Raw genomic sequence first — 21,520 nt, 5'->3', positions numbered from 1 at the left:
GCTAGTTCTAAGCCAATTTATTGGGGTGTCATGTTTTAAAGAGACTTTGGAAGCTATTGAGCAGCTCCTCATACTGAGATGATATGTGGGTATATGTTATATGTTACATGCATTATATACATAATATATTAATATATATGCACATACCCACATATACATATGTGTATATATTTCCATTTTTTGAGGGCAGTGCTTTTCAGAGTACTCTGTGTGTGTATGTGTGTACATATTTTTATTTCCATTTTTTTTAGTGTAATGCTCTTCAGAGTTACCAAGTGTTCTAATTCACAGATAGATTTCATTCATTTAGTCAGATGCTTATAATTTTAAATTCAGGTAATGGCTTTCAAAATGTTATGGTACATTTAAGGAAACAGAGTTTCCAGAGGAGAAGGAGGAGCAGGAGGAGAAGGGGGAGTTGGCATTTGTGGAATTATATGGATGAGCTTTCTTGGCCCTGCTGCAGAGTCTAATAGCCTTGGTCAGTGTAGCTGGGTTCTGGGTGGGAAAGGTGTGATTAGGTTGCCCAGATCCCTGAATAATACATATTGGAAAAGTAACTGCTGCTCATGGTTGATATCTTTAGAAAACCCCACTGAAGCACCGAACTGCTCGAAGTACTTCCAGTTCCAGTGTGAAAATGGGCACTGTGTTCCAAACAGGTGGAAATGTGACACAGAGAATGATTGTGGAGACTGGTCTGATGAAAAGGACTGTGGAGGTAAGGGAGCCCTTACAATGAGTGGATATGAGTAAGAGCTCCTCTTTATAGCATACTTTCTAGTTGGCAAAGTGCTCCACCTAAATAATAAGAACGATAATAATAGCAATGACATTTATATAGCACTATGTGTCAGTGCTAAGTGCTTTACAAATATTAAAACACAAATCTTTGTATTTGTAGTCCTCACAACAACTCTGGGAGGTGGGCGTTATTATTATCCCCTTTTTACAGCAAAGAAAACTGAGGCAAACAGAAACTAAGTGACTTGTCAGGGTCACCCAGCTAATAAGTGTCTTGAGTCTAGATTGGAACTCAGGAAGATGAGTCTTCCTGACTCCAGGCCTGGCATTCCATCCATTGTGCCACCTAGCTTCCCTGGTAACATCCCAAATTCCAGAACATCCATCCCTGAGATAGAACACTGGGCTCGGAGTCAGGAAGACCTGAGTTCAGATGCAGCTGCAGATGCTTGCTAGCTGTGTGACACTGGGCATGCCACTTAACCTCTGTTTGCCTCAGTTTCCACATTTAAAATGAGGATAACAATGGCACCCACCTCTCAGGCTTGTGAGAATCAAATGAGATGATATTTGTAAAGCGCTTATATAGACCTCCTATTGAATTTTACTTTATAACTGTCTGATGCATTCATCTTGCCCCATGAGGTCATCTGTGTCTTTTATGAAGGGACCTCCCTTTATGAAAAGCCTGACAGCATTGGCAATTTATAGCCTTGAAGGTTGCCTGGTGTACTGAGAGTGACTTGTCCCTTGGCTGATGTGCCAGAAAGCTTTCTGACTCCACTAGTTCTCTGTCCATTAACAAGTATTTGTGAAGTACTTTGTCCCAGGAACCGTGCAGGGCTCTGCACCACAGTCATTGAACAGGGTGTGCTACAGTTTCCTGTTTGTGTCTAGTTACTGTTCTCTAGACTATAAGCTCCCTGAGGGTAAGAATCATATCTTATCTAAGCTTCATACCTCTTCCTGTGAGGAGAATGGCTTCCACTCAGAGCAGATCCTTAGTAAGTATGTTCAGCAAATTATTCTGACCAGTACCCTGAGGACCCACTAAATATAATTTTATTTTGCTTTTAGTTCAATTCAACAAGCATTCTTCATCCTGAGGTTTGCTTATTTTTCTTTTTTGACCCCATGAATTTGGTTTTCTGTTCCATTTTCTCCATTTTGTTTCTCTCCCTCATATCTTTCTTCTAGCCTCTTAGTTTGGGCCCTTGCACTTGACAGTTTAGTCAACTTTGGGTTAACCACTTCAAATGTTCAGGCCCAAGGTGGATGTTCTGCTGCCTAGCACCCTCTAAACTCCATCTTCTCCAGCTGTCAGCTAATGAACAAGCTCCAGGAATACAAGCCCTTTTTAGTACTAGTCTGAGCCAAACACAATTGGGATGGTGAGCTTGCCGCCCATGTGCACACACACCAAGTCATCCCAAAGCTATCATGTAAATAACATTTGAATTATCCAGTCTTCTGATGTGTACTGGTCTCTGCCCACCTCACTTCCAGATCAACCTTGCGGGGCCAAGGGTGTCATTGAGACTTAGGTTGTGGGATTAGCTTTCTGTGATGTTGACTTCAGAGGGTCTTGTTGCTCGGTGTTTTTCCCAGATTCACATCTCCTCCCCCTGAGCACGACGGGGCCTTCCACATGTCTGCCCAATTACTTCCGCTGTAACAGTGGTGCCTGCATTATGAACAGCTGGGTGTGTGATGGCTACAAAGACTGTGCCGATGGCTCTGATGAGGAAGCCTGCCCCACCGCAGGTGAGTTTCATAGCTCCTGCCTCTCTATGTCCCACCCACAGACATTGCCTTCCCTGAACCAGAGCATTACACCTCTGTAGAATACCCTGGGGTTTCTGGGAGTCACTGTGAAAAAGTGCCTTTATCAGACCCTTCCTCAAACAATACACCTCATAAGGCTGTCAGAAGCAGGAGGAGATCATAGAAATCATCTGGTCAGACACTGTCATTTTATAACAGAGGGAACAGAGCTTTGGAAAGGAGAAATGACTTGTCTGGGGTTACATAGCAAGGTGGGAGTTGGGAAAGGGAATGTGCATTTATTAAGCTCCTACTGCATGCCAGGCACTACACTAAGCACTTTACAAAAATTATCGTATTTGATCCTCACAACAACCCTGGGAGGGATATGCTATCGTTATCCCCAATTTATAGTTGTGGAAGCTGAAGCAGACCAGGAGTTGTCAGTTGCCCAGGGTCACATAGCTGGTAAGTGTCTGAGATTGGATTTGAACTCAAGTCTTCCTGACTCCAGGCCCAGAGTTCTATCCACTGCTAGCATACCCCACCTCACACCCCATACAGCTGATGTAGAGGTGAGATTTGAACCCAAGTGTTCTAAACTCCAACCTAACCTAAGTGATCGTTCCACTACATGTTGCTTCCTTAAAACAATAACTACCATTTTTATATAGTACTTTAAGATTTGCAGAGCTTTTTCCAGTTCTCTGATTTGATCCTCATAATAACCCCTGGGAGGTAGCTGCTCTCATCATTTTCATTTTCATATGGAGAAACTGAGGTACATGGGTGTTAAGTGACTTGCCCAAGCTCAAATAACTGAGGCTCTTCCTAACTCCACTGCCTTCTTGTCCTTTGAGGGGATAGTTGCAAAGACTGAACTAACTTCCACTGCAGCAGCAGCTTTAGAGATAGCAGTAGTAAATCAGATTTATGAGTGATTTTTTTCTTGGGTTGCACCATGAATGTTATAAGAAAAAGGGAGAACGATGGAGTTGTTACTGGCCCTCTGCACTTGCTGCAAGACTCTTGCAGCTTTCTTGTTCTCATCTCCGTGCGGTGCCGCTCTCCCTGGGCAGGAAGTACAGCTCGAAGTGTGCTTAGGAATATACTTTTGTGTTTAACCCTCTGGGAGAGAGCAGATCCACACGTCAATTTCCTCCTCAAAAAAGAGTAGAAGACTGCCATCTAGTGGCTGTCCATATGGTGACATGCATATTGATCTTTCAAAGGAGCAACTGTCTTAATTTCCTACAGGCTTCTGAAGACCTTGAGAGCTCAGCTAATTCATGCGTCTCACTCAATGCAGAATAGAAATACCGACCATACGAGTGTCTTATTCTTAAAGGCCATCCGAGAAGAGATTCTACAGTGCTTATCACTGTGCCTGGCACATAGTAGGCGCTTAATACATTTTTATTGAATGAATGAACCCATCTCTAGGTTGCTCTTTTCTAATTTAATTCATTGGAGCATTTAAGTGGAATGTGGACTCAGGGGGCTTGGGTTCACATCCTGGCTCTCAGTTAGTAGCTGTGGGATGTTTTGACATCTGGAAAATGAGTGACAGATCTCTACGGTTCCTTTCAGCTCCGACATGTGTGATTACATGAATCATTGATTGTTACAGCTGCAAGAGCAGGAGTGCTTAATCTGGACTCCATTAACTTGGTTTTTTAAAAAATTTTTTGATAATTATATTTCTATATAATTGGTTTCATTTGTAATGCAATGTATTTTTATTTTATGTTATTTTTCTGAGAAGGGTAGGCTTCACCAGCGTACCAGAGGGGTCCATGACACACAAATGGTGAACAATTTCTCCCTCAGAATGTCATCTAATTAAATCCCTTCCGTTTTATTAAGTGGATAACAAAGTTCAGAGAAATGAGATCATCCCCACCCCACCCCCCCCATCCAGCAAATGGCATCACAGAGATTTATTTGTTTATTTGGTAGGGCAATGAGGGTTAAGTGACTTGCCTAGGGTCACACAGCTAGTAAGTGTTAAGTGTCTGAGACCAGATTTGAACTCAGGTCCTCCTGAATCCAGGGCCAGTGCTCTATCCACTGCGCCACCTAGCTGCCCCATTGTAGAGATTTAAATGCAGATCTCTTGACTCGCAATTTCAAGTCAGAAGGGTGTTCTAGCTGTCTAATCTGAATTCTTCCTGTATCTGTATATTTCGAACCCATTTCTTTTATTTCTTTTTTTTTGTTGTTGTAGAAATAGAGAATTATTACTCATCCTTTGCATAGGAAATCGTTAGATCTCCATTCTGTTCTTCCTTTCTTCATCATATCACTCTTCTGCTTAAGAACCTCCCCATGGTCCCTGTTGCCCAGTTATAGAATTCCAGATTCCTCGGCTTTCAGGGCCTTCCCTAATTTGAACCTATGCTACCTACCTACCATCGCCCCCAGTTCCCACCTTTCCCCTTGTCATCAGGTAGTCACAATGTCATGAGACTTATGTGAAAATCAGGTTCTTTATAAGAGAAATGAACATGCATGGGAACCCAGTGGGTTTGAAGTTTTCACAGAAATCTACATATTTATAATAACAAGGACAAAGGGAGGAGGGGATACCAGGAAGGGATGTAACATGGGAGGGGGAACAGTGCATCAGGACATCAAAACTACTCCCCACAGAGAGGAACAGGGGGATGGCAAAAGCTGCATTCTTTTCCCATGGGAATTGTTAAACTATGAAGACAGGAGGGCCCCCTTTTCTGCAGAAGACCCCAGTTGCCCAAACAGTATCCTAGATTGGCACAGATGGCTGGTGCCCTTCTTGCCTCCCAAGGATATACAGGGAGTCCAGCTTGGGGTACCAACAGCAAATTATGTCAGCTCATGGGGAGCTTTGTCCTTGGTACATTCCTGCATGCTCTTGAGTCCAGTGTTTCCAAAAAAGATGGCAACTAAAAAAACAAATTCAGGGAATCCCCATAACAGCCCCTAACATCCCCACATTGGCCAAAGGTGCCCCCTGGGTACAATAATGACCAACACCCTTCATCTACCCCCTTTTCCACTGAAGCTGGCTTCCTATTTGTCTCTAATGTGGGTGAAAACCCAAACACTTTTCAGAATATTTGACTGTAACTTTTAGAGATTGAAGGGACCTCAAGAGATCCTCTGATCTAGACCTGAGAGTTGTTACATCCCTAACTTAAATGTGACTCTTTTGCTGAAACCTTCTGTGATAACGTCATATTTCCCATAGTACACATTGTTTGTGTTGTACATTTTAGCTTTTGGTTGCATTTTCATGCATTGCTTTCTAGTTGTTTCATGTATATAAAGCTTATCTCCCCCAGGAGACTGGGCAGTGCATATGGTCAGTAATTCCTCTGCTGAGATGAGGAATCCCTTTACTTTATCCTTTGCCCCAAGGCCCAGCCTTTGGTTCTGTGATCTGATCGATTCGGGAACTCGGTGTCTATAGATACAGGTTACGATCTCTCAATGGCATCTCGTTCTGTCCAGGTTCTCCCTTAGATCCTCCTGAAGCATCTGCTGCTCCAGCCCTTACTCAAGGTCTTTTGCAGGTCATGTTTTATTCTGGAACAGTGTTCTTTAATCTCAGCTGTCCCGTGGCCTCCAGCAGCTTTGGGTGAAATGAAGCAGATCTCCTCTCACCCCTTCCTGTGAAACCCCTATGTATATATTTCTACCTCTCTGGGACCTTTATATGACTATTGCTGTATTGTCCCTAATGCTCACCAGCCCTTCCCCTTTCTCCTGAGGTTCTAATGGTCTTCTCATCTCCTTCCTCAGCTAATGTCTCCTCGACCTCCACCACTACCCAGCTTGGACGATGCAGCAGGTTTGAATTTGAGTGCCAACAACCAAAGAAGTGCATTCCCAATTGGAAGCGTTGTGATGGTCAGAGGGACTGCCGGGATGGCATGGACGAGTACAACTGTCGTAAGTGCCTAGAGAGCCATTAGTTATTAAGGCTGATTTTTAGTGTTGCTCTTCTGTTCCTTGTGCTTAATTTCTCTGTGAGTTGTTTATCCCTACGTTGGGTATGGGCAGGGGCTTAGATATATAAGCTATAAGTATATGAGCTAGGTGGCTCAGTGGATAAAGCACCAGCCCTGGATTTAGGAGGACCTGAGTTCAAATCCAGCCTCAGACACTTGACACTTACTAGCTGTGTGACCCTGGGCAAGTCACTTAACCCTCATTGCCCTGCAAAAACAAAAAGAACAAACAAGTATAATGCCCCTGAACCCCCAAGATAAAAACTCAATATCAAAGAAAGATATTGGTAGCTCCAGGGTGAAAGAAATAGAATTTATTTAAAGGAGACTTACTTAAAGTTAGTGTCCATGACAGCTGGCAGATATTATGTGAATTCCCATCTAGCTCCCCCACAACCTTCCCTGATATTTATACATATAAGTATACTTGACAGAAAGCCTTCTTTGTCATTTCAAGTGTGAATCAGAAGTATAGGGGCACGTGCGAAGGAGGTTGATTGGTCAGAAGGTTGTGTCACTTCCCCGTGCTTGGCTAGGATACACTGAATGTACTTTAAGAGTAGCACAGAAGTGTCTTCCTTATTTGGATATTCTGTTCTGTATGTCTTGGATTTCACACTCCACCTATACTTCCCTGGGAAACTATTGATAAGAAAGTCATCAAGATTGTCAAGGACACGCTAATGATATAACAGTGTACCTGAAAGATATGCATGCACACATACCTCCCCTTAGGTAACGGGGTGAATGGGAGGTCAGATTTTTCCTTGTGAGACCCGGACATACAGCAAAAGCCATGGTACCTACACCTTGCTTGAGTGGAGTCTCTGTATATATGTGTGGTCTTCATCTCTGCACACATATGTAGAAGCACATTTGTGTTATATGCTCATAAACAGTTGGGGTCAGGGCCTACTCTCTTCTAGAGTAGCAGAGTCCAAATTAAGAAAGGGATCCCTGCAGAATGCATATTGACTTAGCAAACCACAAATTATAATTATCTGTCTCACATTGTATTCTTATTTATTTTATTAAATATTTCCAGGTTAGATTTTAATCTGGTTCAGGATGTACTCAGGAGTTTTGAGGGCCACTTAGGCAGCAAGTGTGACACCTCTATTTTAGGCTTTGTATGTGCCTCCCACCCCCACCCCAGCACGTAGCACAGAGCTCTGTTCACAGTAAGTGCTTAATAAATGAATACATGATTGTGCCTGTAGCCACTCTGAAAACATCCATATGAAAGGTGACATGGATATAGTGCTTCAGAGTTATTTTATTTGACCCTGGCAGTCAGGGATTTCTGGATTTCTTCTCCTTAAAAAGGGGTAGGGGGAAGGTATCTTTATTTGTTCTTAGCTTACTGGTATACATTTCAAGGCACACTGTTCTCTGGAACACACATTAAAGAAAAAATACACCATTTGGACAGTTTTTGTGACTTTTGAAGGAGGTGGAGCAGGGATGGCTTGAAAACAGATATTTCAAATATTCACATCCAAAAGACTGCTGCCCAGGGAGAGGGTGGGGAGGTCAGAAAGCCAATGATGATGCTGTTCTAGATGAAAAATCAGAGATGAAGAATGTTATGTGTGCCTACTTACCTCTTTGCATACAAGGTCAGGATCAAGGATTCCATTCATTGCTTTGAGGGTCAGTTAGCTCTGCTCTATTTCATGTGTGCAGATTTCCACAATAGGCCTTGTCACCATCTTAGATGTTCACGCTCTGGTCACAAAAGCAACTAGGTGAAAAAATATGGAAGGATCCATGTAAATCTATCACTACCATCAGAGGTTAAAGTGGGTATCCTACTGATAATGAGTTTTGTGTAACTTCCCTTTAAAGGGAATAGCATAATTAAGGAGGGATCATGATCTGGTGGAAAGAAAACTGGGTTCTGATCCCCAAAACTCTTAATAACTAATTGCTTGGTTTTGAACAAGGCAGTTAGCTTCCTTGTTCTTCATGTTCTCATTTTTCAAATGGGAATAGAATTGGAAAAGACTTTAATCCAACTTCATCTAATAAAGTCACCTATTCTAGTTTACTGGCCAGTACACAAACACCATCCACAGTGTCTCTGACAGTTGGTCCTTCAAACTCTGCTGGGATCCTTCCAGTGACAAGTTGTGTGACTTCATAAGGTTGTAACCCACCATTGCTGGAGAGCTCTTACTCTTGGGAAGTTCTCCAGGACTTTTACCGTTTGTTTCTAGTTCCGGGGCGGCTAGGTGGCGCAGTGGATAAAGCACCAGCCTTGGAGTCAGGAGTACTTGAGTTCAAATCTGGCCTCTGACACTTAACGCTTATTAGCTGTGTGACCCTGGGCAAGTCACTTAACCCCAATTGCCTCACTAAAAAAAAAAATTTTTTTTAAATTCTAGTTCCTTCAGTCATTCCCAAAATGATAGCATAATTGTCATCTTCCTCCTCTTTACCATAATTTCTGACATTTGAATAACCCTTTATGATGTACAAAAAGATTTTACATACATGATCTCATCTGACTTGTCATTGGCTCTATGAGATAGGAAGGACAGCTATTATCTTTATATTGTAAATTAAGAAACTTAACATATTTACTTAAATGAGCTCATATAACTAATAAGACAGAGCCAGAATTAGAATTCTTCTCTTCTGCCTCTTCTTCCATTGCCCTTTTCTGCAACAAAAAATTACTTGGAACCCATGAGTCTATGATGTGATTTTTAGTTCCTTCACTGTCTTGGTCATAGTCTTCTGGAAATAGTCCAGTTTGCCTCAGTGCACAGATCACTATATCTATGTGTGTGTATAAAATATGTATGTATTTATATAATGTATGTCTATATGTATACGATATATATGTATATATAAAATAGATATGTGTATATATGCATAATCAGTATAGAGAACACTGTAACATATATCTCCCATGTTCTGAACATAATATATTTTTACTATCATTATTATTTCTGTTAATCCAACCTGAGATCATATTAACTTTTGGAGCAGCCAGGTCACACTTCACTCATATTGAGCAGGCATCCTAGAACCCCAAAGTCCTTATCACTTAAATTGCTATTGAACCAGAGCCCTCTGTGCTTAGCAATTGAATTTTTGAGATTGATATTTATCCTTATGGAATTTTGTCTTGTTCATTTCATCTGGTTATTCCATCACATTAATATTCTTTTAAAGCTTGATTTTATTATTCATTCTATAGGTTACACCATTCAACGTTATTTATGCTAAAAACTGAGTAAGCGTGCCTTCAATATTTTTATCAAAGCTGTTGGTTAAAATGTTAGACAAGAGGGGCAGCTAGGTGGCACAGTGGATAAAGCACCGGCCCTGGATTCAGGAGGACCTGAGTTCAAATCCAGCCTCAGACACTAGATGTGTGACCCTGGGCAAGTCACTTAACCCTCATTGCCCTGGGGGGGGAAAAGTATGTATTATTGGATAAAGAACCAGCCCTGGATTCAGGAGTACCTGAGTTCAAATCTAGCCTCAGACACTTGGCACTTACTAGCTGTGTGACCCTGGGCAAGTCACTTAACCCCCATTGCCCCGCCCCGCCCCAAAAAGTTAGACAAGGATCACATATGAAAAAGTTAAATGGTTTGTCTAATGGTACCAGTAAGTTGTAGAACCTGTGTTTGAACCTAAGTTGAATCCAGTAGAAGCTCCCTTCCTTTTATTTAGTATCTGCTATGATTGTTCAGTTACATAGTTCCCCCAAATATCCTATTGGTGGACAGCTGGCTGTAGAATAGTTTTCTGTATTTGGAGTTGGGGGTATCTGGGTTAAAGTCCTGTTCTCAATAAGTATAAGTTCTTGGGTAAGTCACCAGTGCTTAGCATAGTGCATGGCACATAGTAGATTCTTATTAAATGTTTATTTACTGACTGACTCAGAGCCTTGGTTTTTCCATCTATAAAACAGGAATAATAATCCTTATAATATTTAACTCAGGGTTGTCATGAAGATCAAATAAGATAATTAAGTAAAGCATTTTTAAAATGTCAGTTAGTCTTGTCATCAACTCTTGCACATTTCTCTGTCTTGTCCATGAAAATAAAGGCATAGATTTTGTTTAAAATGTGCTGAAATTGGGGGCAGCTAGGTGGCACAGTGGATAAAGCACTGGCACTGGATTCAGGAGTACCTGAGTTCAAATCCAGCCTCAGACACTTGACACTTACTAGCTGTGCGACCCTGGGCAAGTCGCTTAACCCCCATTGCCCCGAAAAAAAAAATTAAAATGAGTCGAAATTAGGCTAGATTGGGTCTGTGGCAATCCCTTGCTCCCTTTTGGAAATTAAGTGATGTAAGTTTGGTGTGATTTGTTTCTTGTCATCATGGCATTTTTTTTCTAAATACTCACCAATCATCTAATAATCTGATTCTAGAATACTGCTAGTGATCCCATCAAACACATTGACTGGTTTGTGATTTCTAGAATATATACTTTTTGGAAAATTAGAACATTTACCTCTCTCCGTCCCTAGCTTCTCTGCCAGGCTCCATGTTGTGCAGAGATTACTGACAGTGGTTCTGCTATCTCAGTTGTAGGTTCTCTCAGTACCCTGGGATACTGTTTGTATGGGCCTGATGACTTATTGAAAGTAAACAAGTTCCCTGTTGCTGTCTTCTCTCACCAACTGTGAGCTTTACTTCCTTCTTAAATAATGTTTGTTTCACCCTTGCCAGTTTAAGGATAATTCTCTTTGATAAAGTGTCAGTGGCTACAAAGCCTTTCCTGCTATTTTCTTCCTTATAAGTAAGGCAAACTTCTTTTCACCTGCTGCTTTGCTATCCTGGAGAAACTTCTGCCCTGAGGCCCTGTTCTCCTTATTGGTGACTCCTTCCCTGGGAGCTTCATTTTAATAAAGACCCAAGCCATGCTGCAACTCACTTATGCCTATACTCATTCTCCAGCCTTCTTTTCCTTTTCTGCTGCCTCCGTCTGTCTCTTTCCTACTATCTATTGATATGTGATCTCCTTCCTTCCTTCCTTCCTTCCTTCCTTCCTTCCTTCCTTCCTTCCTTCCTTCCTTCCTTCCTTCCTTCCTTCCTTCCTTCCTTCCTTCCTTCCTTCCTTCCTTCCTTCCTTCCTTCCTCCTTCCCCTTTCCTCCCTCCCTCCCTCCCTTTCTTCCTTTAAAATAGAAGTGATGTTCACCCTTTATCTGCTTCAGAGTGATGGAGGAATGCCCTGTTCTCTTCTAGGTCCAGGTTATTCGTTTTCACCCTAGTTTATATGCCACCTCTTCTGTCTTTTGTACATGCCCTTTTGAAATCCGAACTCTCCAGAGAGCTGCCTGTGCAGCAACACAGACTTTCTTTCTTCTTCGGGATCATCTATAATTACATAGTCAGAATTTGGTTTTGAGAGCTTCTATATTTTCTTGATTTAATCTTACAGTATTGTTCAAAGGTCAGTAAAAGTAGAGAGAATATATTTGTATGGCTTTTCAACTTTCCAAATCTTTTTACATACATTATCTCATTTTACGTGAAAAGTTTTTGAAAGATTTTAAGTGATATATGCATTAATAATAATACTAATAATGCTGATAATAGCTAATTTTATACAGTAATTACTATGTTCCAGGCACTCTGCCAAGCCCTTTTCAATTATTATCTCATTTGATCATCAGAACAGCCCTGGGAGATGGATGCTATTAATATCTCCATTTTGTAGATGAAGAAGCTGAGGCAAACAGAGGTTGTGACTTGCCCAGGGTTACATGGCTACCAAGTGTCTGAGGCTGGATTTGAACTCAGATCTTCCTGACTCCAGGTCCAACATTCTATCCACTGTGCCACCTAGCTGCTCATAATAAATAGCAGTTATCATTTTTTAAAATATATTTTATTTTCCCCCAATTACATATAAAAACAAAATTTTAACTTTTTTTTTTTGGTTTCTAATTCCAAATTCTGTCTCTCCCTCTTTTCCCCTCTCCCTGAGACAGGAAGCAAGCAGATATAGGTTATATATGTGCAATCATGTAAAACATTTCCATAGTAATCATTTTGTACCAGAAGACTGAAATATAAAAGAAAAAAATGAAAGAAAGTGAAAAATAGCCTGCTTTAGTCTGCATTCAAACAGTATCAGTTCTTTTTTCTGGAGGTGGACAGTATGCTTCATCAGTAGCCATTTTTACTATTGTTATCATTGTTCAGAAATCTCAGAAAAGAGATTGACGTATTCCCCCCAAGTGATACGTTAGTCTACCTTCTCCTGAGCATTTTGTGTTGAAGATATTGGCACATGAATGCACGAGAGCCCCAGAGTTTGTGTGTATGGTGTGTGAACGAAGAGCTTACTTTGTAAACTTTAAGATAAATAGAATTGTAAGTTATGAATCTTTCCCCTTTGGATGGTTAATTCTGACATGTCTAAATGAGGCTAATTCAGCTGAAAAAAAGTCAGGACACAGACAAGAGACATGAACAGAGCTGGAGCTTCAAGCTCAACCAATGGAATCCATTACTCATGTCTTTTTATTATGGATCCTATGAATTTTGAATTTTATTGTATTTTGTTGTTTTTTTTCTAGCCACACATAGCACGTTGACCTGTGTCAGTGGACGATACATGTGTGAGGATGGAGAGGCCTGCATCGTCCTGTCAGAGCGCTGTGATGGGTTCCTGGACTGCTCTGATGGGAGTGATGAAAGGACCTGTACTGGTGAGAGACTCTTCTCCCCACTGACCTATTTAGACAGTTCCCCCTTGATCCCAAGGGAACCAAGGGTCCCCCTGTGAGGAACTAAGGGTCTGCTTATTTTTCATTCAACCCGAAGGCGAAACGGAGCCTTTATCCTGGTTTTTGAGCCCTTGAGGAAGATGAGAACAGGCTATATACTCTGAAACCCTGACACCATCCTTACCTTATCACAGGGCTGTGCACTTCCTAGCTTTGTTTTAGCTTATAATTCTTTCTTATTGTGAACACTCAGCCCCTGGTGCTTTTAAATGGCATTGTGCCTTCTTCTTGAGAACATATTAAGTGTTTGGTGCTCTTGTGAATGAACCAATAGTGAATGTCAATCTGTTTGTTTTTGGCACCTCTGCTTACAAAAAAAGGCTAACATTTCAGCAGGACAGATTCGAGCAAAAATACTAAGAGTTGCATTGTGGCTATGAGGGATACGGGACCCTTGAAAGATTTGCAATTATAGGAAGGCACTAGAATTCTTGTCCAGGATTTATTTTAAGAGGACTGAGGCCTTTCAGCATAAATGTTGGCCCAGCTTGGTCAGGAAGCTTGGGTGAGGGATTAGGTGACCCCCAGAGGGTCCTTCAGACCCAAGACTTGATGAGGCAGTATTTTCTCCCCCTCTTATGCTAATCCCTTTATCTCTGTAGAGGAGACAACTGTATATAAAGTACAGAATCTCCAGTGGACAGCTGATTTCTCTGGTGATGTTACTTTGACTTGGACACGGCCGAAAAAAATGCCAGCAGCATCCTGTGTGTATAATATCTATTACCGGTGAGTCTTGGGATCATCCTACATTTCAGTCAGATGAGGCTACTTTCCTCTTTTCTTTCTCCATTCTTCTGTTCATGCCATTTCCCTTCCCTGGACTAGATTTCCACACCCCCTGTTCTCATCTTTTGAAGTCCCTCCCTTCTCTTGGAACCCAACCAGGTGCTGCCTCTTCCATAAAACCTTTTCCTGGCTGCAGCTCCCAGGATGAAATGATGTACACACCCTCCTCCGGTTTTCCTTTACAATTACTTCCTGCCTCTCATACCACTATTATTTGTACACATTTGTACATATTTGTCTAGTAGTGTACAACTCCCAGATTAGATTGTAAGGTCTTTAATAATAGGGTTTGTGCTCTATGGGTCTTTGTGTCTCCCTACCTTATACAGAGTAGGTATTTGCTAAATATTTGCTGAGCAAATGAATGGGAAGCACACACAAATATATATATGCAGACATGCATATCTGTACAAACACATATATACATATTTACATACATACATATACATGCACATAGATGGGTGTATATCTATATCCTTGGGACTACAGATCACCTAGACAGAAAGAGGAAATAGGTAGGAGTTTGGGAAACAAATCACAAGCCTGCCATGAGGTAATAGTGAAAGAAGACTTGAGTCACTAGGCATCTGCTGGAGTTCTCTCTCATCTGAAAGCAGAGCAGTTAATAATTCCCTGATTTGCCTAAAATCCTCATGTCAGCCTTCAAAAAGTAGAGAAACTGGTGAGGTTAGAGCTGTTCTGCATCAGACTCTTGTGAACATAGAGGAACTGATGGGTGGGGTAGAAGTGATAGGAACCTTATAGAGAAATGACCATTCTATTCAAGAATTTGAATGGAGGAGAGAAAAGCTGGGAGTCAATCTGATATGTGCCCAGAAATTTAAGAAATCTGATTTCCAAGAGTTCAGGGGAAGAATGGGATCCCATAGCCTAAAATTCTCCCAAGTAAGTCAACCCAGGTAGGAGAGAAAGTTCTCAAGAATGAAATTCTGAGGACAAAGGGAAACCGTTCTGATGAGAAAGAAGGAGTAGTTGCCTAAAGAGACCAGCGTGATGCCCAGGGAAACAGTTTAGTTTTTAATAAGACATTTACAGAAGATAGAAGTGAGGATAGATGATGAATGAATGAATGCAAACACATGGCATAGAGCTGTGAGAATAGTTTCAAGAGTTACAAAATCCAGATTGAGTTAAGAAAAGCCAAAGGAAACAAGATATTTTTAGTTATTTGGGGGAAAGAGGAGGAGCAAAAAGAGATGGTTTCATTGCTTGGATGGATGAGAGGAATGACTCTTTTTTGCTTTTGTTTACCACCCCCCCCCTCAAGAATAATGTTTGAATTAGAAAGAACAGAATGCATGTGTGTGTATGTGTGTGTGTATATATATACACACACACACACACACACACATCAAGGAGAGAGGAAAGGAGAGACAGAGAGAAAAACAGAGAGGCAGGGAAGGTGGGAGGGAGAGAGATGGGGAAAGAGAGGGGGGAGGGAAGGAGGGAGAGAGAGAGAGAGAGAGAGAGAGAGAGAGAGAGAGAGAGAGAGAGAGAGAGAGAGAGCGAGAGCGAGCAAGCGCTGATATCCAGAATAAGTAAGGAAGTAGTGATAGATCACTTAGCTGCACGGGGTGAGTTTAAGTCACCAGGCCTAGATAGACTATATCTTTAGGTATTGAAAGAACTGGCAGATTTGAATTTTGAGTCACTGCCTATGATATTTGAAAAGTTACGGAGAACAAAAGTGGTAATTCAGGATTAGACAAAGTCAAATGTTACTTGCATTCCTTGAAAAATTCTAGAACATATTATTATCAGAAGGATTGTCTAGAAAAGGAAACTGATCACAATCAGTTTGACTTTATCAAGAGCATATCATGTCCAAACTATGTGGATAGGGACCTTACCTATGATTTCATTGGTGGAACTCCCAAATAAGGAAACTCTCTCTACTAATGCAGGTCAGTACCTTCTCTGAAACTTTTAGTGTTAAAGAGTTCCTTGGGACAATGAGAAGTTAAGTTACACAACCATTATGGGTCAGAAATAGAACTTGAACCCACATCTTCCTATCTTTGAGGTGCTTCTTTTGACAACTTTACTAGACTGGTGGATTAGGTCAGTACTATAACTGTAGTTTACCTAGATTTTAGCAAAGTATCAATCTCTATGCTTGTGGAAGAGGAGAGACACTGCCTAGATTTTAATACAGCTAGGTAAATGAGGTAGCATGGGGATAGAGTGCCAGGCCTGGAGTCAGGAGGGCTCATCTTCCTGAGTTCAAATTTGACTTCAGACACTTACTAGTTTTTGGACCCTGGGCAAGTCACTTAACCCTGTTTGCTTTGGTTCTTCATCTGTAAAATGAGCTAGAGAATGGAAAACCACTCCAATATCTCTGCCTAGAAAACCCCAAATGGGGTAACAAAGATTTAGACATGACTGAAAAACAACTAAACAACAAAATTTAGAATTAGTTGAATAGCTGGACCCAGTAAGTAATCATTCATAGTGTGATGCCAACTTGGAGGAGTGATCCAGGGATCTATGTTTGTCTATGCTGTTTAACATTTTTATCAGTTACCTGTATAAAAACATAGTTGGTATCTATCTTGTATTTATAGGTGATCAGAGAGAGACACAGAGAGAGAGACAGAGAGAGACAGAGACAGAGGGAGAAAGAGGTCTTTAGATAGATATATGGGATAAATGAATAGATAGGCAAATAGAGACAGGATATATAGAGAGATAGAAGATAGAATAGATGGATAGGGAGGTTGGCAGATAGATAGGTTAGATGGATGGATAAGGTAGGGTAGGGTAAGATAGGTAGGGTAGATTGATAGAAAGGACCAATAGGGATAGATAGATAGATAGATAGATAGATAGATAGATAGATAGATAGATAGATAGATAGATAGATAGATGGATAGATAGATAGAAAGATAGAGTCCGATAGGTAGAGATAAATACTGTACATACACAGGTGATAGATACATATAGATGATACACAGTATAAAAGATAGATACATCCATCCATCCATAGATGATAAATAGATAGTTGGGTGTATACATCGTAAGATACATAGATATGCAGATGATAGATAGGATAGAAGATAGATGATAGATAGATTAGATAGATATGTCTTCTTTGCATGTTCTCTTCACCATTAGACCGGGAGCTTCTTGAGAACAAAGATAGTGCCTGGAACTTAGTTGGTGCTTAATAAATGCTTGATGACTTGACTTGAGGCTTCATGACCACGTATGAGAGAGATTATAGAGGAAATTCCTGTTGAACACCATGTCCTAGGGAGGCTCATGGTCTCTTTCAACCCTAGGATTTTGTGATTAACCTAAAGCCCCCCATATTCTTAGCAGCTGAGCTGGGACCAGAATCCAGGCCCATTGGCTCCTCATTCAGGGTTCTTTCCATTGTGTGGCTCTTTCTGGTGTGCTTTGCTACCTCTTAGGTCACAGTTCATTCTGCCACCATGAAGGTCTTCCTTGTCATTGAATGTTCTGATGCTCATGTAATACTCACATGGTGTGGCTGATTTCAAACTGAGCCATATATTCTTGGTCCCTTTATGTGCTCCAGGGCTAAATACCTTTGTTTTTCTCACCCAGGATGGTTGGTGAGAGCGTGTGGAAAACATTGGAGACGAATAGCAATAAAACCATCAGCATCTTGAAAGTTCTGAAACCCGACACCACCTACCAGGTCAAAGTGCAAGTCCAGTGTTTGACTAAAGTGCACAACACCAACGACTTTGTCACCCTCAGAACCCCGGAAGGACGTGAGTGGGGTTAGCTGACAGGCCTCCGCTGGGCCAGCAGGCATCTGCAGGTCCCTTCCTAGGGATGGGCATGTGTCTGGTTCTTTGCTCCCGTAACCTTGAACTTGATTAGCATAGGGCTGTGTGAGCTATAGATCAGTCTGTTCACATTCATTGATTTATTTTCTGATCTTTCATTCTCAGCTTGCTGCCTTTTTCAGTAGTTCTTCCTTTTCTGCTTTTTCCTCCAGCCTCTTCACTCTTCCTCTGGCTTATTCCCCATTGCTCAGTACTGTTGAGCTGATCAGTTGCATTGCTAAAGAGATGAGGATGACTGTCTTTTTTTTACCCAAAAGATTATAAAGCAAATAAGTATTGTTTCCAGAGTAGTCAACTTGAATTGCAGCGACACAGCCAGTGTTTCAAAGCATTCTCTGGAATTTCATCATAGAATTACCATGAGACCCTGCAGCACATTCCTTTAACTCTTCTCAGTGAGGACACACCTTTGCTTTCTGAGTGTAGGTTAGATATTTTGAAGCAAGCCAAAAGACATTTAGAATCAGACCTAAGGTAACAGGTCAAGCTGCAGATTATTTCTGGAACAAGATGAGAAAGAAAGTGGGCTTTCTCATGTGGCTCCTGGGCTGACTTTGCAGGCAGTGGCAAAGGGGGAATTCTGAAGAGATTCTGAACAGGGAAGTCATGTTAAAATAAACGTACAGATGACTGCTTTGAAGGGGGCAGAACTCATTTAGATATAGGAGTTCTGGCTTGTTTGTTTCAAAAGTTTTCTTACTTTCTAGTCCTACCATCTAGTGTTTTAGGGGCTAATCTGTGCATGATGGTCTCTAAGAAAGATCGTTCTTAACCCGCCAAGACCTTTCATTCTAAAGCATAGTCTAGGTAGGGGCACAGTAAATTTTAGGTAACTTGAATTTGGGACAAAAGAAGAGGAATAACTGCTGTAACTGCCAGGTTTTCCAGGTGGGGGTCACACAGTGGCAACATCAGCTGGACTCTTAGTCCAGTCATCCCCCTCCAGCTCTCTAGTACACAAGTTGGTTTTAACCCAGACCCATCTCTTGACCAGTTCCAGATGCTCCTCGGAATCTCCAGTTGTCGATTCACAAGGAAATCGAAGGTGTGATAGTGGGTCAGTGGGCCCCCCCTGCCAATACCCACGGACTCGTCCGAGAATACATTGTAAGTACCTGCTAGGCACTTCTCCATCCTCTGCTACAGGGTTCTGGGCATGCTGGGACAGAAGCAAAATCTTATGATCAGGAATCTCTCTTACCAGTTCATAAGACTGTTTGATTCCTCCCCTTCTCTTGTACCTCCCTATTTATAACGGACCTCTCTTTTTATCTCTGGGAATCTTTTTTCCTGATTGTATGTGTTGTTTTTCCCCCTTTCTCTTTTGATTTTAGGTGGAATACGGTAGAAGTGGTACCAAGATGTGGGCCTCCCAGAGAGCACCTAGTAACTACACAGAAATAAAGAACTTGTTGATCAACACTTTATATACCCTAAGAGTGAGTTGATAAACGTAGAGGTGGCATGATATAGTGGAAAAAATACTGGGCTTGGAGTGAGGAAAAAACTGGCTTCACATCCCATTTCTGAAGTTTATGACTCCAAGGCTCTTGTCTCATCTGTAAAATGGGGGTAATAATAGTACTCACCTCACAGCATTGTTGTGAGGATCAAGTGAGACATGTGCAGTGTATTTTGTGAGCCTCAACCCATCAATGTTATTGCCAATTTCTGAGCACCTGCATTTTAAAAAATTGCCTATATTGGGGGCGGCTAGGTGGCGCAGTGGATAAAGCACCAGCCCTGGATTCAGGAGTACCTGAGTTCAAATCCGGCCTCAGACACTTGACACTTACTAGCTGTGTGACCCTGGGCAAGTCACTTAACCCCCATTGCCCCACAAAAAAAAAAAAATTGCCTATATTATAGCCATATGAGTGAACCGCAGAGTACCCCACCTATTGCCCAAAGACTTCATTTCCTTCTGGAGAACCCTTCAGTTGTGCCTTCAGAATCTTAAGAAAGCCTAGCCCCTGAAATCTGAATGCCATAGATTTTTCCTACCCCTACCCCAAACCCCTCCTCATTCAGGACTGGCATGGAGCCCAGCTTTTCCTGTTATGACCCTCAGTGGGAGAATGTCTCAAGGCAAGTTGAGATGGTAAAGTGCTCTGATCTTTCCACCGCAGCAGAGGGTGCATTCTGCCATCTCTCCTCTCTCAGAGAGCTTCATTAGGACCAGAGAGAACATTATCTCTGCCACAGTGGCAGGAGGAGACTCCGTGGCCCAATCTTAGTGATTTGACTATGTTGATAATACAGTCATATATAATCACAATATAATCTGCTCTAATGAAGTCACAATAGTAGATGGATGATCCAGAATACCTTTTTAATCAAAAGGCCTTGAGATTATTTTTTAATTCTTCCAATAAAGTATGAGCATGTCTTCTCTGGGAGCACATAACCCTCCAAGAAAAACTCTGAAAACCCTGAATCATAGCTCTAAAGCCAGAAGAGACCAAGGAAACTGTTGAGTCCAATTCCCTCATTTTACAGGTGAAGAAACTGAGGCCATGGGGTAAAGTGACTTGCCTAGGGTCACCCAGATAGTAAATGCCTGAGGTGGGATTTGAACCCAGGTCTTCTGATATAATTTCTAATACCCCATTCCTTACACCACCTGCTTTAGAGTAAGTTCCACACTTGGCATTTGCGCCAGCAGAATACAGGAAAGTTGAAAGCAGGTTTTACCTTGGGAGACTGGGTTGACTTGTATTACACCTCTTACCCAAGTTTAACCAGAATGTTCTCTTAGTTCCCAGACTCATGTGCACTCTATGTTATTCCCCTTGCTCATCTTCCACCACAGGGTGAGGGGCAGCTGTGTCATGTTACATTTATAAAGAAACTTGGGTGTTTGATTGACCTTAAAGAAGAGAGGACATATTTGTACAAAGCATTAATACTATGAGATCATCCTTGTACACAGAATAATGACTCCATAACACTGAGTCTTCTCTGTGGCCTTTTGCTTACAGCTCTCTATAAACACTCTCTAGAGAGACCTAGGGAGCACCAGTCAGTAGGATTCCATTTTCTCATCACTCTGTCAGTCCCTTTGTAGAGGGCACTGTTTCCCTATCCCCTCTGTCTCCCCCATTTCATTTGCTGCCTGCTGGGGGAATGACACCTTTGTGTCACTTCTTAACCTTGTAGCTCACTGGGCATCCTTGATTTCTGGTGCATTGCCCTTATTTCATACTAATTCACTTCTAATTTGAAAAGGTCGCTGCAGTTACCAGTCGTGGAATAGGAAACTGGAGCGATTCAAAATCCATCGCCACCATAAAAGGAAAAGGTAAATGATCCCAGTGCCTACCGATGTGGTAAAGGTAGAAACCCTTTTGAAATGGGCCAGGGGATGAAGAAACAGATTAGACTCTTTCCTCTGGCTTATTCCCGAGCTTATTCATGATCATTTATAAATATTTTCTTTTGGGTTAATGGTTTAGGCATGTTTCTCATTCCTGATAATCTTTTCCTTTCTTTTAAATGGAGCATTTCACATAATTCAAAGATACCCAGGGATGGACCCCTTAGCTATCCCCTTATCTCTAGACATACTTTAGCTAAGCCACCCAGGACCAATGATGTGCCACTTTTTTCCCCAAGGTTTTTTA

General features: G+C 41.6%; 1 protein-coding gene across 1 annotated transcript in view; it reads left to right on the top strand.

Moving 5' to 3' along the window:
* SORL1 (sortilin related receptor 1) overlaps window positions 1-21,520 on the top strand; it is a 217,857-nt gene that overhangs the window by 173,913 nt on the left and 22,424 nt on the right. Inside the window, exons 30-38 of the mRNA XM_043991946.1 lie at window positions 587-721; window positions 2,353-2,508; window positions 6,292-6,441; window positions 13,057-13,188; window positions 13,869-13,995; window positions 17,650-17,819; window positions 18,892-19,004; window positions 19,232-19,336; window positions 21,126-21,198. Of these exons, the coding sequence (XP_043847881.1) occupies window positions 587-721; window positions 2,353-2,508; window positions 6,292-6,441; window positions 13,057-13,188; window positions 13,869-13,995; window positions 17,650-17,819; window positions 18,892-19,004; window positions 19,232-19,336; window positions 21,126-21,198 (1,161 nt within the window). The remainder of the gene's footprint in view (window positions 1-586; window positions 722-2,352; window positions 2,509-6,291; window positions 6,442-13,056; window positions 13,189-13,868; window positions 13,996-17,649; window positions 17,820-18,891; window positions 19,005-19,231; window positions 19,337-21,125; window positions 21,199-21,520) is intronic.

Source organism: Dromiciops gliroides, chromosome 3 (assembly GCF_019393635.1).
Source record: "Dromiciops gliroides isolate mDroGli1 chromosome 3, mDroGli1.pri, whole genome shotgun sequence".
Taxonomy (NCBI): domain Eukaryota; kingdom Metazoa; phylum Chordata; class Mammalia; order Microbiotheria; family Microbiotheriidae; genus Dromiciops; species Dromiciops gliroides.
This window is presented reverse-complemented; position numbering and strand designations above follow the sequence as displayed.